The 18,520-nt window shown below is 45.2% G+C and overlaps 1 protein-coding gene across 2 annotated transcripts in view; it reads right to left on the reverse strand.

Moving 5' to 3' along the window:
• Positions 1-15,639, reverse strand: part of LOC309564621 (PDZ and LIM domain protein 1-like) — a 92,930-nt gene extending 77,291 nt beyond the window's left edge. For both annotated transcript variants that reach the window (XM_082269279.1, XM_082269278.1), the window contains exon 1: positions 15,436-15,639. In XM_082269279.1, coding sequence (XP_082125405.1) covers positions 15,436-15,531 — 96 coding nt within the window. In that variant the 5' untranslated portion in view covers positions 15,532-15,639. The remainder of the gene's footprint in view (positions 1-15,435) is intronic.
• Between the last annotated feature and the right edge of the window lie 2,881 nt (positions 15,640-18,520).

The following is an 18,520-nucleotide window of genomic DNA, read 5'->3' on the forward strand; positions in this document are numbered from 1 at the left end:
CAGTACACAATTCGGCCGACAGACCGCAGATTTGCAAGACTGGGCATGCTCAGAAAATAGAAAACACAGGGAAAGTTAACCATTACATGACATCACTTCTGCAGTCGGCGGACAAAATTCTTGTGCTGTCCTTGTGCTGTCTTTGCACTTTTCAGCAGACACCGACATCCCGGGGAGAAAAGAGGAACATTTGTAAGCCGACCATCGGTACGTGTGTACGGGGCTTTAAAGTCCGCGTCGCATACACGTCACTGCACACGCGCCGCCGCCGCTCGGGAGAGGCCGGGAATAGCCGAAGTTACACGAGCGGCGGCAGCACGTGCGCAATGACGTGGCGGCGCCATTTTTAAAATGAAGGCGCCTCTGGAACAGGTAAGTGAAACAGCTTCACTACCTGCCATTATGCAGGGCTGCGGGCACACTACAAGGGATGCAGTGCTGCGGGCATGGTCTACCTGTACCATGCCCACAGCACTGCATCTCCTGTAGTATGCCCACAACCCCGGATCCTCTTGCACCATGCCAGTGCCCTGCATTCTCCTGCACCATGCCAGTGCCCTGCATTCTCCTGCACCATGCCAGTACCCTGCATTCTCCTGCACCATGCCAGTACCCTGCATTCTCACCCTAGGGTCCTTATTTTAAATGGGTAATAAAAAATATCAATAATTATCGATATCGACCGATATGAAACACTGATATCGTGATACAGTTTTCAGCCATATCGCCCAGCCCTAATATACACACACACACATATACACACACACACACAACTCCTCAATACAATGAAATGATACTAAACCTATTTTTAAGTTCAGTAAATACAGAATTGCATATAATGTATAGTCCGCTTCCTTAAAAAGACCTTTCCTGTATGCCCATCTTGTACCCAAACAGCGAGTCTCTGATCCGGTTCACAGGTGTCTCCTTGTCCTATCTGCCACAAAGTAGGCACTCTTCCTGGCCATAGCGGTGTACATCCATTAAAGCACACAGCAAGCCACTCTCTCCCTACCGCCTCCCAACTCCTAGACAGACAGCTGCAGGAGCCAATCGCTCACCTCTACCAAACAACCAGGAAGTTTGTGGACGAGGGCAGATCTTGGAGGATCTTGCAGCAACAGCAGGTAAGTGTTTGGAGATGGGGGGGGCGGGGGGGGTAATTTTACTGCCGATTTATTTATGTTAATGCTGCAAATGCATGGAGTAATACTTTAAATATTTACCATGTTTTAGCACTTTAGAAAAATTCTGCAAGTACAGAAAAAATACCTGACCCGCTGGAAATCCAGTGAGCAGGCGAATAACGGAGTCTTTCCTGCAATGAAACTGCAATCAGCATGATCAGTTCTGCCTGCTGGTCTACAGAACATATACGTTAAATTACTTCAACAAAACAGTGCTGCTGCCTTGACTACCAAGAGTCTGTCCATAGGTTGTCTGTAAGGAAAAGGTTCTTGGGAGATGCAGTTCTGGGGGTGTGCTGACATTAACAGGAACTAAGCTCACAGAAGGTTCACCCTGAAATTATTTTCCAGGCCTGGTGATGAGGTCACAGGGAGTAATGAAAGCCATTTCTCATTACAGGAAGAAGGTATAAAAAATATAATCTCCATGAAGAGAGGGAGGTTTGGGGTAAATTTGGAAAATGTCTGGATATACACTTTAGGAAATTACAGAATGCTTTAGCACCAAACTCTCTATTAATCACATACCTCACCTTCTTTACTACAGAAGTAGTTCTTCTGCTCTTGCATAACAGCTTCCAAGAATAATTCTTCTGAAAAGCAGTTAGGCAAGAGCAGTAAAACAAATTTCAAGAGTAAAGTGAGTAGGCTGTTGAGATATACAATTATAGGTGCAGTCAGCTCACATGGCCGTAGCTCAAATAGGAAATACACGCTCCATGCAGATGGTGTGCCTGGTGGGAATTGTACACAGAACCCCAGGATTATACAGCCTGCAAATTAATTAGGAACCTAAAGAGAACCTTTCCGAAGTCAAACTATAGAGGTGCCATCATAGTGGACCTCTTTGTGAAGCTAAAAAGCTAGAGAGCGAGTGCAAGCGAAAACTTGGACTCAGACAAAAATTTCCAAAAGGGACCTGTTGGAATTTCTTCTTGCTTATTATCATAATGTTCGATTTTTGTTTAATTAGTACAGTATTCATATAAAAAAAATTATATATATATATATATATATATATATATATATATATATATATATATATATATATATATGAAAAAGGAAGTCGGTGCATGATCATAAATAAAATACAACTTTAGACTAGACGTAGACCATAGCTACACATGTTGGGGGCTGTCCTCGGCCATTTGAGAATGTTCGCGCCATTTTAGCTATTCTCCTTTTCATCATGGGAAGAGGACAAAGAAAAATGTGAATGATCGTTCATCAGTTTTTTTTTTTTTTTTTTTTTTTAATAGCATGTACTAGACTCAGCCAGGATCCTGGCCGCAAATAAACCATCTGACAGCTTCACTCACAAAAGGCACAAAACAAAAACTCCCCTACCTTGGTGACATCGCCTACAGCCTCAATCCGACATCTATTGGTCAGTAACGCCAATCTTTATCAAGGTTCTGATCTGCTATACGTCAGTAACAGCTGAGACACAATCGTTGCCTTTGAACTGATTAGTATAAATCGGAGGCAACTCTATGGCAGGCCATAGAGGATGCCATTTTCTTTCCTGCAAAATAAAAAAAAATGCTCGATTTCCCCATCAACACAGTCAGTCAGTGTTGAGGGGTAATCCCTCCTGCAGAGCTATAGTGTTTTTCAGGTGACAGGGAGTCGTCTCTGCCGGGAGGACACAGTGGTTATTGCTAGCTGCTATAGCTGCTGGCAATAATCGAATGCTAGAAAATCGGATATACTGGTTGTACCAAATTTGACCGATGGATCGACTTGGGTACAATCAGCCTGCCCATACATGCAGAGACAGCAGGGGCCAACCAAGATTCAAACAATCTATAGCCAGTTTACCTGCATTTAAAAGGGTCCGTGTGATTCTAATGCTGAGGTTGCAGGACTATTACAAGTGTGATTTAGCATTCATTTGTATTTAATAATATTTCACTCCTGATTATTTTTTTGTTAATTTATTCAGACAGTTCTTGTCTGTATGCTTATTTTGGGCCAGGGATAAAGAGTTGAAGCAATATGGACAGCCAGGCAACTAGTATTGTGAGAAGTCAGCCAGGCAACCAGAATGAGAAGTCAGCCATTTCAGTGTCTCAGTATCAGTGGAGGCTCTGAACACTCCATCTTCCAGGAGATGATTAGAGATGTCCCTGGGCATCCTATGGTCACATGCCATCCTTCAGGTATAACGAATAGACAGTGACCAGGTGGGTCAGCACATTTCAGTCCCTCAGTATCAGTGGAGGCCCTGAACACTCCATCTTCGTTCCAGGAGATGATTAGAGATGGCCCCGGGCATCCTATGGTCACATTTCACCCTTCAGGTATAACGAATATACAGTGACCAGGTGGGTCAGCACATTTCAGTCCCTCAGTATCAGTGGAGCCCCTGAACACTCCCATCTTCCAGGAGATGATTAGAGATGGCCCCGGGCATCCTATGGTCACATTCCATCCTTTAGGTAGAACGAATAGACAGTGACCAGGTGGGTGAGCACATTTCAGTCCCTCAGTATCAGTGGAGGCCCTGAACACTCCATCTTCGTTCCAGGGCATGATTAGAGATGGCCCCGGGCATCCTATGGTCACATTCCATCCTTCAGTTATAACGAATAGGCAGTCACCAGGTGGGTGAGCACATTTCAGTCACCACAATGCCATCTGTGACTTTACAGTAGGAAAAGATTTTTCAATAATTTACTAACATGAATTACCACATCATGGAACACAAGTAACTGTTGTCCACGATAAACGCCAGAAGCACTTCTAGTTATGGCTACAGCAGTGCTGGGACTTGTTTACAAGTATGATCTGACAGGCAGATGTTCCTCCTCATCGCTCATGTACAGAGAATCATTGTGCAATACTCACAATAAAACAAATTACTTCCATCACAGTTATCGCACAAACAGAAGACATCTGCGTACTCTACAACTCAGATGGGGGCTAACAAACATATATTTATGACATTCTGGGAATGCACTGAGTGGTTGGTGTCACCTGGGACATTGTCTGCATGGAGTGTGTAGGTTTTCCCTTTGTTAACGTTTGTTTTCTCTGGGCATTTCCATTTTCTTCCATAATCCAGAAAAATACTTGAAGGGTTAACAGGGTCTATCTATTGTCACTCGTGTAGTAAGGGTATTAGACAATGAACTCCATTCAGTGGGCAGGGAATAGATCTCTGTAGGAAGCCATGCATATTATATCCAACATATACAAATCCTTCAAAAAAAAAAAAAAAAACAATACTTTCGCATCCAAAAAAAATAATTTTGTACTCTATTATCAATCCAAACAGGCCTAATGCACAATGGGCGCTTAGCCCCGATGCAGGAGACTGGCAATAAAGTGGTTGTAAACCTCGAACAAGAAATATGAGCAAAGCATATCCTTCTATAGTGTGTGCTTGTCCCAATCCAGAACACGAATGCCTCGTACACACGCAACGATGATCGGCCGACTTTTGTCCAGTGTTGTTGTGTTGGTTGAAATGTGCTCTAGACTGCACACAAATTTTCTCGGCCAACAAAAACCAACTTCAGAAGTGATGTCATGTGCTGGTTTACTTTCCGTGTGTTTTTTCTTCTCTGAGCATGCCCAGTCTTGCTCAGATTTTTGTCTCCCGAAATCTGTACTGACGACGGAAAAAAAATCGGTCGTTGTGTTGACGGCCAACAAAAATTTTATAGCATGCACACCAGATTTTATTTGGCCGAAAAGTCGCAGTCGGTTGTCGAAAGCATCATACTAACAAGCCGAAAATCGGCCGATCGGACGTTGGCCGAAAATTCACGGCCAACTATCGATGCGTGTGTATGAGGCATAAGTGTTATTTCAGTCTGCTACTTTGTTCCTGTGCTATCTGCATGAATCCCTTCGGACAAGTTTTCCTGACACTAAGAGAAGAAAAAGGTGACAGGGTAGGGGTCCCTTCTCTCCAATCAGCTCTAAGAGCTCTCCTCACTCAGCTCTGCAGAGTGTAACTTCAGCTCTCCACCCCCTTGCAGATAGACAGGTACACTTTGTGTATGAGGACTGGTTTCATCTCTGTATCACCTGAGGCTAGTCACTTCACTGGTAATATGTAAGGATTTACAACCACTTTAGTCCCGGTTCACACTGGTGCGATACGGGAAACCCTGCAATTCAGTGCCGGGTCCTGTATCACACCAGAATCGTGATTCAAACTGAGATCTGCAAATCGCTGGGGGAGTCAAAAAACAAACAGACATTATATTGGTTAAGGAAAAGTAAAAATAAATAAAACCACCGATATATATTTACACACACATACATCCTTTTAGCATAATTTACAATACTGCCTTTATGAACAACACACCTTATATGTGAAAAATAGCCGATATATTGCGTGTGTTCTTTTCAATACAATTTTGAATACTATACAGAAAACACCATAATAATACAATTGGTGTATCTGGAGCTAGGTGGCTCAAATGCGCATGTTAAGTCTAGCCCAACTACCCCAAGCCTTCCTATTATCTCCCCCTACAGGCTAAAAGCTGGCCATACACTAGTAGATTTTCATTAGGTTACAAATGTACTGAGAATTTTTGTACAAAATATTTATACAAATATTTGTTTGAACAAATGTTAAAAAAAAAAAAAAAAAAAAAAAAAAAAAAGTTTGTATGAGCAGTCAAACAAAAATTCTCAGTACATTCGATTACTTAAACATCATCCGAATGCGTTTCAAAATTTAAATTTACTTCCAACATTCAAATCTGAAAAACAAAAGGACCTTTCTGAATGAACATCATATACACTGCTAGAAATGTGTTCTTTCAAGAAGAAACTTCCATCCTGCTCCTTCAAATTGTCTCAGTTCAGTTGAAAAGGAACATCAATTTAACCCCACCAACCACCTGGAAGGACAGATCCTGAAGCTGAAACTTGAATACTTTGGCCACCTAATGCCAAGAGAGGACTCATTGGAAAAGACCCTAATACTGGAAAACATGGAAGGAAAAAAAGAGAAGAGGACGACAGAAAAACAAGATGGATAGATGGCATCATCGAAACAATGAACATGAAGTTAAGCAAGCTCCGGGAGGCAGTGGAGGACAGAAAATCCTGGCGCACTAGGGTCCATGAGGTCACAAAGAGTCGAACACGACTAAACAACGATTAGAAAAACCAACAAAGATTCTTGGTGCATGGCCAAACTTAACAGACCAATAGGGGAAGGATCTGGGGACCCTGATATTTAGAAAAGGTTGAAGCTTACACCTCTGCTTAGAATGTTTTCATTCTGTTCTCCAATTGAACTGTCAACAGCTGAAACGCATAGGGAAAAATCTAATAACCTCTTGCCGACCGCCGCACGACTATTTACGTCGGCAGTCAGCCCCTCATAGGCAAAGCAACGTAGTACTACGTCGCTAGCCTGTGAGGGTCTAGGGGGCGAGCGCGCGCCGCTGGAGGTGCGCTCCTGCCCCCGCTTGTGTGAGCGGTGGACCCGATGTCCGCTGGTCACTGGCGATCGTCGGTTACAGAGGGAGAAAGGCAGGCGGCTAATGTAAACAAAGCCACCTGCCATTCCCCCTGTGTAACTGCAGAGATCATACGGTCCTGCTATGCAGGATCGTATTTCTCTGTAGTTACACACACAGCCACATCCAATCACAGTTAGAAGCACGCCCCTAGGGACACACTTAACCCCTCCTTCTCAAATAAAGTTAACCCCTTCCCTGCCAGTGTCATTTTTACAGTAACAGTGCATATGTATAGCACTGATTACTGTAGTAATGTCACTGGTACCCCCAAAAGTGTCAAAAATGTCAGTCAAGGGTCCAATCTGTCCGCCGCAATGTCGCAGTCCCGCAAAAAAAAAAAAAAAAACAATAAAAATGACATAAATCTTTCCAGTAGTTAGTAAACGCAATAACTTTTGCGCAAACCAATCAAAATATGCTTTTTGCAATTTTTTTTACCAAACATATGTAGCAGAAAATAAATTGGCCTAAAATGTAAAAAAAAAAAAAAAAAAATTGCACAGGTGATCAAATGCCACCAAAAGAAAGCTCTGTTTGTGGGAAAAAAAAAAAGGACGTCAATTTCATTTGGGTACAGCGTCGCATGACCGCGCAATTGTCCGTTAAAGTCACGCAGTGCTGAATCGTAAAATAGGCCCTGGTCAGGAAGGGGGTAAAATCTTCCAGGGCTTAAGTGGCTAAAGATCCATTCACTTGAATGGGGTGCCTAAAGCACCAGAAAGGAACAAAAGGGTGCACGTACCATTTCTGGCAGCAGATGGCAATGCAAGATGGTGCATTGTTGCACAATGTGCTGGGCTGCAATGCCACACAGTTGGTAATAGGGTTGCCACTGCATCCATTTAAACCAGGACACATTAATTACACAGGTTCTGAAGCTAATATAATGCACATAAGGCACTAAGTGAGTTTAATTACCACCTAATCAGCCACAGAACCTGTGTAATTAATGTGCGTCCTGCTTTAAAGGGATGAGGTGGAAACCCTAGTTGGCAAGCCACTCTGAAGGGTAACCGCATCACACTAATGCATGTATTGTGCACATGGGCAACATGTTAGGCCCCTTTCACACGGGCTTTCTGATCAGGTCCGCCTGTCAGTTTTTCTGGCGGACCTGATCGGATGCTCCATGTACCCCTATGGAGCAGCGGATGTCAGCGGTGATACGTCCGCTGACACCCACTGCTCTCCAATTCAATGTGGTCCGTGAAATCAAGACGGAAGGAAACGGAGGAGAGCGGGCATCTGACAGGTCTTTCTCTGCAAAGTAAGCGGACACAGACCTGTCATCCGCCTGCTCAGCGGGGGTCGGTGGATGGATCCCCGCTGAGCAAAACTGAGTCCCCTGTGTAAAAGGACCCTTAGTGCGAATGGGCCCTCAAGATTTGTGTTCTCAACAGAAGGATATACATGATAAACATGTTTTAACCATTCATAGTAACATTACAATTTCATTGTGGCCAATGATGGTAAAATCATACACTGCCTCCAGCAGGGTGTAGATGGGTTAGTTAAAATAAAATAAATAATAGAATGTTAATGAATGGTGTCATTACCTTCATCGTTCTATGTATATCACGCTTACCTTCAAGTATGTGTAATTTTGGTCAGATTATTTTGCGAGAAATGCACATTAACTGATGAAAATGGATGCACGCTCATAAGTTAACCATACATTAACACAGCTATGTGCCACAAGCATGAATGAGCTCCCACTCACACCTACCTTAAGCCTCGTACACACGATCAGATTATCGGACAAATTTTCCGCTGTTTTTGTTGCATGCTACCGGTAGTCTCATATGGAAAGTGAAGAGGTAACTTTCATCCAAAAATTCTCGTACGACAGAATTCAACTTCACAAGTGATGTCATTGTGTTGGATTGCTTTGTATGTGTTCTTTCGTTTCCGCGCATGCCTAGTCTTGCTCTCACGATTTTTTTTCGGACAAAAACTGTACTAAACGAAAATTGTGTTCACATACAATAAACATTTTATAGCCCGTACATCCAGTGTTTGCCATACAAAAATTTGTAATCGGTTGTCAAAAACACTATACTACTGATCCGAGAAAAAATAAATAAAAAAATCGGCAGATCATTCACTGGACTAAATTTTACTTCCAAATTATCGTGTGTACGGGCCTTTAGCATTTAGTAGTGCTTTTTACCCTGCCTGACTTTGCTCTACATGCAGAATCCCATTGTTAGTAATTGTGCCTGTTTACATTTCAGCGCTTATTGGTTTTATGCTCTGAAGTACACAAGCAATTTTTTTATTTTTTTCTTAGCAAAAACTGGGTGTTTTTTGGCCCATAGACCTCAATAGGGTCCTCTATAAACATGTGAAACACATGATTTTGCACCTGAAGAATCCTCCCCTCCACTAGAACTATCCTTCTACCCTTGCCCAGCTTGAAACATGTGCTAAAAACGCTTGTGCAAAGATTGTAAAAAAAGACACTATAAAAAAAAAAAAAAAAAAAAAAAAACGGTCCAAAAAAAGCTTTGAAATCACCAGGAACACGCCCTGCTCACGCGGTGCTCGGGTGTACATGCAAGCTTATGGTATGGTCCTGGTCAGGAGTTGTCCTCACAGGTCTTATCACATTGTGCCCTTTGTGTTGACATAAGGCGGAGGAGAACTGCCATTAGGATTTAATCTGACCTACACACAAAAGTCAGTCAGAACATACAGCTGTTCATTGTCCAAACTCTGGGTTTATCTTCAGCTGCATTGTATTCCAGATAGGCCTGGCCTCCACCTCACATCACTGTAATCATGGCTTCTGTAAAATGGATGAGCTCACCCTGGACTGAGGCCAAACCACAGCCACAATCACCTTTCCTAAAACAGCCATGTCACCACCAGACAAATCCTTGTCTACAGAGCTGCAGTGATGTGTAGAAGAAGACTATCATATAAACATAGAAACAGCTTACATAAGCCAAACAATGCCAACGAGCATTATAAGGATGCCAACAAGCATGATCAATTGCCTTTTTAGGCCTCCTTTTGCAGGGGTGCTGAGGCCTGTACACCTTGAATAGGAACGTTTGTTTATTCTACATGTAGGCCGCCGATGGAAGACTTTGGGGACATAGTGGCTGTATGGACACAGCTCCTCGTCCTAATTTGACAGGTGGGGGTGCCGGCATCCTGCCTGCGTTCGGGGGCCACTCACTCGCATGCCTGTCAAATTAGGACAAGCAGCTGTGTCCATACAGCTACTTAAGCTTCATACATACGCGTCGAAAATTGGCAGGGAATTTTCGTCCGACGTCCGATCGGCCGATTTTTGGCTTGTTAGTATGATGCTTCCGACAACCGACTCCGACTTTTCGGCCGAAAAAAATCTGGTGTGCAGGCTATAAAATTTTTGTCAAAACACAGCCGATTTTCATGCAGTCAGTACAGATTTCGACAGGGAAAAATCTAATGAGCAAGACTGGGCATGCTCAGAGAAGAAAGAACACAAAGAAAGCAAACCAACACATGACATCACTTCTGAAGTAGAATTTTGTAAGGCGAGAAAATTTGTGTGCAGTCTAGGCACATTCCAACCAACAAAAACACCACTCTGGACAAAAAACGGACGATCGGTCAGCCGATAATCGTTGCGTGTGTACAGGGCTTTAGGCCGGCCATACACTGTTTAAACTGCTAAATCGGCTGAGATTTGAACCATTAATGGGCAGGCTGAATGTACCAGGTTGATTGATCGAACAACTAGGGTACAACCAGTCTGCCAGATTTGCTTCCGATTGACTTCAGACTATAGCAGCTAGCGATAATCATGGCCTTCTCCCGGCGGGGATGGCCTCTCCTGTCCATCCACGACCCAATCCTGGGAGAAAAAAAATTGCCTGTGTTGATGGGGGAATTGTGCAAATTTTTTTCCTGCAACCGCGGAAGAAATTTCTAGGAGCTGCCTTATGCAGGCCATACATGGGTCGCATTTTGAACAAATTTTCATTTGAAAAATCAGAAATTTAGTTTTGTAATCCAATGGTGCCACCACTGATTCAAAATTTGCCCAACCAAGCCTTCAACTTCACCTCATGTTGCTGCAGAAAATAAATTCTGTGGCCGGGAATCTTCTTTTCTTTCCAGGTCACAGCTCATGTGCAGTTCTTTTTCATAGAATATGTGTTTGGAATTCGACCCATGTATGGCCTGCATTACATGGACTGCCTACATGCAGTAACCAGCCACACCAGTCAAACAAATGACTGATCGCGGTCTGTTTTAGGGCTTGTGCACACCAGATGCATTCAGGTGCGTAGTTTTTATAAACGCATTGTGAACCTATAAACAGTCAAATAAATGGTTTTCCACTCACCATAGCTGACACCACTGCATTCAGCTCCAGTGCTTTCAAAAAAATAGGGACAGCAGCATTAAAGAACTAAGGGCAAAATGGTTTTATTCATTTTGGATGGAGTAAGGGAAGGTCATAACCCCTGACAGTTTATTTTTTGTCATTTGTGTCCCGTTGGGGAGATTTCTCTTCACTTCCTGTCCCATAGCCAAACAGGAAATTAGAGGAAATCCCACAAATTAAGGAATTCTTTGTTTCCGATAATGTGCATTCGATTTTTATAGGGTGAATACTGAGTTGATTAAATGAAAATTTGGCGTTATAATCACTAACAAGTAATATTTTCCAACATGTCCCTTCAGAATCGAATCTAACCAGTCCATATGAAATGATCATTCTAATAGTGTATAATAGGCTTCAGACTGACAATTCCTCTGATAGCTAAAAAAAATCACCAGCTGCAGGATCACTGAGGAGGCTGCCTGTCAGTCCAACTATTACTTGCAGGATCCCCCCATCAACACAGACAGTGCTGACAGGGGAATCCCTCCTTCTGAGCAACTGCTCCCCGCCCTGCCTGGAGAAGACCGTGATTACCGGTAGCAGCTAGTGATAATCACAAGGGAATCCCATTGGCTGGTTGTACCCAAGTTATTTGATCAATCAACTTGGTACATTCAGCCTGCCCACACACAGTTCAAATCTCGGCCGGTTTCTGCTGAACCAGCCAAAATTCAAACTACCTATGGCTGGCTTTAGGTAGGTCCTCATATTACATCGTTTTAGTAAATCTAAAGTTAATTGTACAGCCAGATTGTAACATGTATGGTGATCCTAGGGTTACTCCTAGACATAGAATGATTGTCCCACAATCCCTATGATAATGATAAGAATGGGAAATTATCACAATTTGACACGCTGTGACATCTACAATTCCATCCCCATCTCATTTAAAACTTTACCAGTCACTACTAACTTTCCCTAGGAATGGGAATATGCTAAAATATACTGAAACCATGAACAAGTTCACAGAACCCACCATGCAGAATTCTACACAAAACAATACAGCTGGCCATACACAAAATTATCTGGTTGTACAATCTCCTTTAGATTTACCAAAGCTATATAATAGGATGACAAACATTAAAGTGGTTCTAAAGCCTAAACATTTTTTCCCCTTAAGAGGTTGTGCGCAGCAGCCCCCCCCCCCCCCCCCCATACCTACCTGAGCCCCATGTTGATCCAGCGATGTGCACAAGAGCCTCGGCTGTCCCTGGCCTCTCCCTCCTTATTGGCTGAGACAGCAGTGGGAGCCATACTGTCAATCACAGCCAGTAAACAAATGAGATTGTGAGGGCGGGGCAAAGTGTCGCTCTGTGTCTGAATGGACAGATAGAGCAGCGGCTCAGGAGTGAGCCTGTCCTGGTGCCCCCATAGAAAGCTGTTTGCTGTGGAGGCACTTGGCAGAAGGGAGGGAGCAGGACCACCGGCAGGGGATCTGAGAAAAGGAGGATCGGGGCTGTCATGTACAAAACCACTGCACAGAACAAGAGAGTATAACATGCCATTTAAAATTATATATACACATATATATATATATATATATTTTTTTTTTTTTTTTTATTACACACAGGCATACACCTTTACAATCACTTTAAAGCATTCCCTAGGGGGGAAAAGAAAAAAAAAATGTTTAGGCAGTAACATTGTCCCCTCATCTCCCCCCCCCCCCCCCTTACACTTACCCTTCTCAATCCTCTCCTCATTTTCACTGGCTTTGCTGAGGCAATGGGAGCCACTGGTTCCCAATGCTGTCAGTCATATCCTGTGACAAGGGATGGGGGCGGGGCCGAGCCGTACTGTCTGTGTCTATGCATGCAGGCAGTGCTGCTCAGGATTAAAGCAGAGTTCCAGCCTAACCGCACACTCACCTGTCCCACGGTCCAGCAATGCGCCGTCTTCTCCCTCTCTGCGGCGCCGGCATCACTGATGTGGACACCCGGCTGTGACAGTTTGCGGCTTCACAGCCGGGTACGCACTGCGCATGCGCGAGTTGCGCTATGCGTCGTGATTGGCCGGCAATCTTCTGGGACCTCTGACATGTCCCAGAAGATTGCAGGGGAGGGAGGGAGAGAGGCGAACTTCCGATCAGGGCGCCGCGGCGCTCCGAGCGGAAGTGGGATCGGGTACTTGTGAAAACTAGGTACCCGCTCCCCACCCCCCCCCCCCCCAAAATAAAATGACATGCCAAATCTGGCATGTCAGGGGGTTAGGACTATTTAAAGCGGAAGTTCCACTTTTGGGTGGAACTCCGCTTTAAGCTCACACAAAGAAACAGACTTCCTATGGTGACACCCAAAAGAGGAGTCAGGAGCACTGGCAGGCGACCCCAGAAGAGGAGGATCAGGGCTGATCTGTGCAATTCTCTTTGCAACTATAACATGTTTGCTATAAAAAAAAATTAATAAATAAAAAATAGATTTTACAATAAGGCTCGGTTCACACTAGGGCGACCTGTTCGCCTCACAGGTCGCCGCAGGTCGCCTCCCATAGGGAAGCTGCGGACCCGTTCTAATAGGAGCGACACAAGTCGCTCCGACCTAGAAAAAGGGTCCGGAGCTTCTTTGGGGCGACCAGGAGGCGACCGCCATAGACTTCAATGTTATGAAGTCCGTGGCGGCCGATCCGAGGTCGCGGCGCGCTGCTCGCACCGCGATCTCGGAGGTCGCCCCGGGAAGTAGCGTCGCGGTAATGTGAACCGGCGCTAACCCATAACAATTTGATACACAATAGCTTTCTATAGCAAGGAACATAAATTCCACAATGATAATTCTGCTACAAAGTTAGTGTGTGCTGTAAATAGCCTCCAGCATTGCTCCGGTTTCTTCTTACTGGAGGCTGCCATTTTGCTGAAGAATTTTGCCCAGAGCCCTGAACATCAGTAAATTAAAGCGGGAACCAAGCCCATTGAATTAACGGTTTCAAAAAACAGTTACATTCCTGTAATGTGGGGATTGCTAACTGTCACATTTATTTGTGTCCTCAACCAAACTGTCAAACCATCAAATGGCTGGTGTCATAACTGATCACACGTGCAGCTCCATGGCACTTGCAGATCAAACAGAAGCAGCTTCCTTGGCTGTAAAGGATAAGAGGGTTTAATTCCACTTTAAGGCTTTTAGCAGATCGGCCTCTACAAACTCTGCAGTGCCTAAAACATCGCTATACCTGCAAAAGGGCCCAGCCTGAAGACTAGAGTTCCTCTTTAACAGTCCATTTGGTTTGTATCCCATTAGACTGATAGTAAATGTAAAAGGAGATTGTACAGTGTATGGTCACCTGCTCAGATCTGGTTGTTCTGGATTTTATAAACTGGCATTTGGTCTGCAGTTAACTGGCTTCTGCAGAGCAGCGTGTGCCTGAGGGAGCATGCTGGTACCTGTAGTCCACAAGCAGCTGCAGTGAAGCTTGCTGAGCATGAATTTGCCTTTAGGCAAAGTAGACAGAGTATCATATAGAAGTCAGGAAACGGTGTGTGCTCCACCCTGCCAGTCATCTCTTACATAGAGATCAAAGGAGAGGAGCAGAGAGATCATATACACATGACCTTTCTATGACTGTGTATGGGGGATACAGACCCCTGATCTACCCCCCATAGGGAATCACAGCTGGGAGATCTCCAGATACACAGAATATCCCTGATCTTCCCACATAGAGATCACAGCTAAGAGCTCTCCACACACAGAGGATCTCTGATCTCCCTTCATAGAGATCACAGCAGGGAGAGACCTCCACACACAGGGGGATCCCTGATCTTATTCCACAGAGGTCACAGCGGATAGATCTTCCCCCATAGAGATCACAGCTGGGAGATCCCCCCCCCCATAGAGATCACTGCAGGGAGAGACCTCCACACACAGGGGGATCCCTGATCTTATTCCACAGAGGTCACAGCTGATAGATCTTCCCCCATAGAGATCACAGCTGGGAGATTCCCCCCCCCCCCCCATAGAGATCACAGCTGGGAGAGACCTCCACACACAGGGGGATCCCTGATCTTATTCCACAGAGGTCACAGCTGATAGATCTTCCCCACTAGAGATCACAACTGGCAGATCTCCCCCATAGAGATCACTACAGGGAGAGATCTCTACACACAGGGGGATACCTGATTTTATTCCACAGAGATCACAGCTGGGAGATCTCCCCCTATAGAGATCACTACAGGGAGAGATCGCTACACACTGGGGAATCCCTGATCTTATTCCATAGAGGTCACAGCTAGCAGATCTCCCCAATAGAGATCACTGCAGGGAGAGATCTCCACACACAGGGGGATCTCTGATCTCCCCCCATAGAGATCACAGCTGGGAGATACACACACACAGAGGATCCCCTATGTAACTCTATAGAGATCACAGCTGGGACTTACCCTGGAAATGGTTAGAGGTTGATCGAAGTCTTTTCCCCCGACCAGTCGGAAGCCCCATGGTGCGGGTCCGGAGAGGACGATGCGTTTGGTGGTCATAGTCCGGAGGGATGGATGGATGGATGGTGGGAGGGCGGTGTTGAGTCTTCTCCCGGCAAGCTGTGTGTGCCCAGCTTCTCCCAAGGACTGATCCTCCGGCACAGAGGGGCGTGGCGTGTGACAGCCGGGAACTCCCTACAAAGACTGTTCAAGCGGCGCACAGATTCCCTCTCCTGCCTCTATTGGGCAGAGTGTGTGTGTAGGAGGTCCTGGCCCCGCCCCCTCTGACACAGCACTGTGCCCATGTATGGAAGAGCAGGATCCCAAACTTCAGGAATGTTGACAGAGCTGAGCATTCCTCTCATCAGATCCATCATCACTGTGCACCCTGGAAGGATCCCACCATGGGAGGAAGTCCTGGCCTTCCATCTCTTTACACTCTTCCTGATCAGTATAGATAAAGACCAAACTTTCTTATTAATGCTTGGATAGCATAGGGCAGCATTTCTCAGGTAGTGTGCCATGGAACCTCAGAGTAGAAATCACAGGGACCCACATAGCATCATACACTATATTACCAAAAGTATTGGGACGCCTGCTTTTACATCAACTTTAATGGCATCCCAGTCTCGGTCCGTAGGGTTCAATATTGAGTTGTCCCACCCTTTGCAGCTATAACAGCTTCAACTCTTCTGGGAAGGCTGTCCACAAGGTTTAGGAGTGTGTCTATGGGAATGTTTGACCATTCTTCCAGAAGCGCAATTGTGAGGTCAGGCACTGATGTTGGACGAAAAGGCCGGGCTCATGGTCTGCGCTCTAATTCATCCCAAAGGTGTGTTATCGGGTTGAGGTCAGGACTCTGTGCAGACCAGTCAAGTTCCTGCACCCCAAACTCACTCATCCATGTCTTTATGGACCTTGTTTGTGCACTGTTTGAAATAATTTGTTGGAGGGGGGATTATGATGTGGGGACTAAGGCTGGGATGCCATTAAAGTTCATGTGTGTGTACAGGCAGGTGTCCCAATACTTTTAGTAATATAGTGTATTTATAGGGCTCCGCCCCCCCCCCCTCAAGAAAGAAAATTAACACTAGTGTGTGTTTTTGGGGGGGGGGGGGGGGTGCAGCAGCAGTAAACACTCCAGCCGCAGAGAACAGAACTTGTTTTAATGTTAAAGTTCAATAAAAATTTACAACAAGCCAGACCGGAAGGCTCCCGACTGTTAACACTCACAAAATGTAACAGTGATAGCAGAGCGGGTCTCAGATGTGCTGGGTGACCAGTTACTACACTACACATGCGAAATGCCCGCCAAGCCCAGGAGCCAGGGCTTTAAATAGGCTCTGCCTGACTCAAGATGGCCACCAGGGTCACATGGGGTGGCAGATTCCAATCGGATAGCTTCCCAAGTGACCCAGTAAACCATAGAGCAGGGGTAATGAATTAAAATTCAAGGAGGTCCGTCGCTAAAATTTTCTTTGGGCCGAATCTGAAGTCTGTGCTATGACTCAGAAAGATGGGCAAAACAAAACGTGTCCATCATCGTTGCTCTCAACATAAAATATGCCCATTTGAGTGCCCCTTAACATAAAATGTGTCCATCAGCGTGACCCTTAGCATAAAATTTGCCCATCAGCGTGCCCCCTAACAAAATGTGCCCATCAGCGTGCCCCTTAACATAAAATATGCCCATCAGCGTGACCCTTAACATAAAATAAGGGGAATGCTGATGGGCACATTTTATGTTAGGGGGCATTCTGATGGGCACATTTTATGTTAGGGGGCACTCTGATGGGCACATTTTATGTTAGGGGGCATTCTGATGGGCATATTTTATGTTAGGGGGCACTCTGATGGGAACATTTTATGTTAAGGGACAGGCTGATGGGCAAAACAAAAACGTGTCCATCAGCGTTGCTCTTAACATTAAATATGCCCATTAGAGTGGCCCTTAACATAAAATATGCCCATTAGAGTGGCCCTTAACATAAAATATGCCCATTAGAGTGGCCCTTAACATAAAATGTGCCCATTAGCGTGACCCTTAGCATAAAATTTGCCCATCAGCGTGACCCTTAGCATTAATTATGCCCATCAGGGTGACCCTTAGCATAAAATTTGCCCATCAGCGTGACCCTTAACATAAAATAAGGGGAATGCTGAAGGGCACATTTTATGTTAGGGGGCATTCTGATGGGCATATTTTATGTTAGGGGGCATTCTGATGGGAACATTTTATGTTAAGGGGCACGCTGATGGGCAAAACAAAACGTGTCCATCAGCGTTGCTCTTAACATTAAATACTGTATGCCCATTAGAGTGCCCCTTAACATAAAATTTGTCCATCAGCGTGACCCTTAACTTAAAATAAGGCGCACGCTGATGGGCACATTTTATGTTAGGGGGCACTCTAATGGGCACAAATGTGCCCATCTGTGTGCACCTTAACAAAATATGCCCATCAGTCTGCATTTTATAAAAATAAGCAACCCCCTAAAAAAATGTACCCCGCATACCTTTGGGAGCGGAAAATGCCAGAGCCAGGAGCTGCTAACATCAGGGGGGGGGGGGGGGTTGCATGTGATATCACGCCCCAGCTCGCGGCTAGGCTGAGTGTGAGAGTCAGGAGCCACAGTTAGGGGCAGGACGCGCACCTGACGTCACGCCCCAACTCGCGGGCGGCTGGGAGGGAGCCAAAGAAAGAAGCAGGGGGCGGGGCACACACGGGATGTCCCTGGTTGCTGGGACACCCGCGGTCCCAGCAAACCAATGACTACTTACACTGCCACACTGGTGGCCTGACGGGTCCGGGTGGAAGCATCGTGCGGGCCGCTCCTGGACCACGGGCCGCCATTTAATGACGGCTGCCACAGAGGAACCATGATCCTTTTCACCTGCTCTCCAACTGCAGTGCCACTGCAGCTGAGCGCCACCTACAGTGAAGAAAATAGACTGCACCTGTCTACATGTACTCTTTTCTATTTGCTGCATATAAATCTGAACAAAATACCATTTTGTAACTTTTATCAAGCAGTCATGTGGCCACAAA

This window comes from Pelophylax lessonae, assembly GCF_965119305.1.
Source record: "Pelophylax lessonae genome assembly, chromosome: 9".
Taxonomy (NCBI): domain Eukaryota; kingdom Metazoa; phylum Chordata; class Amphibia; order Anura; family Ranidae; genus Pelophylax; species Pelophylax lessonae.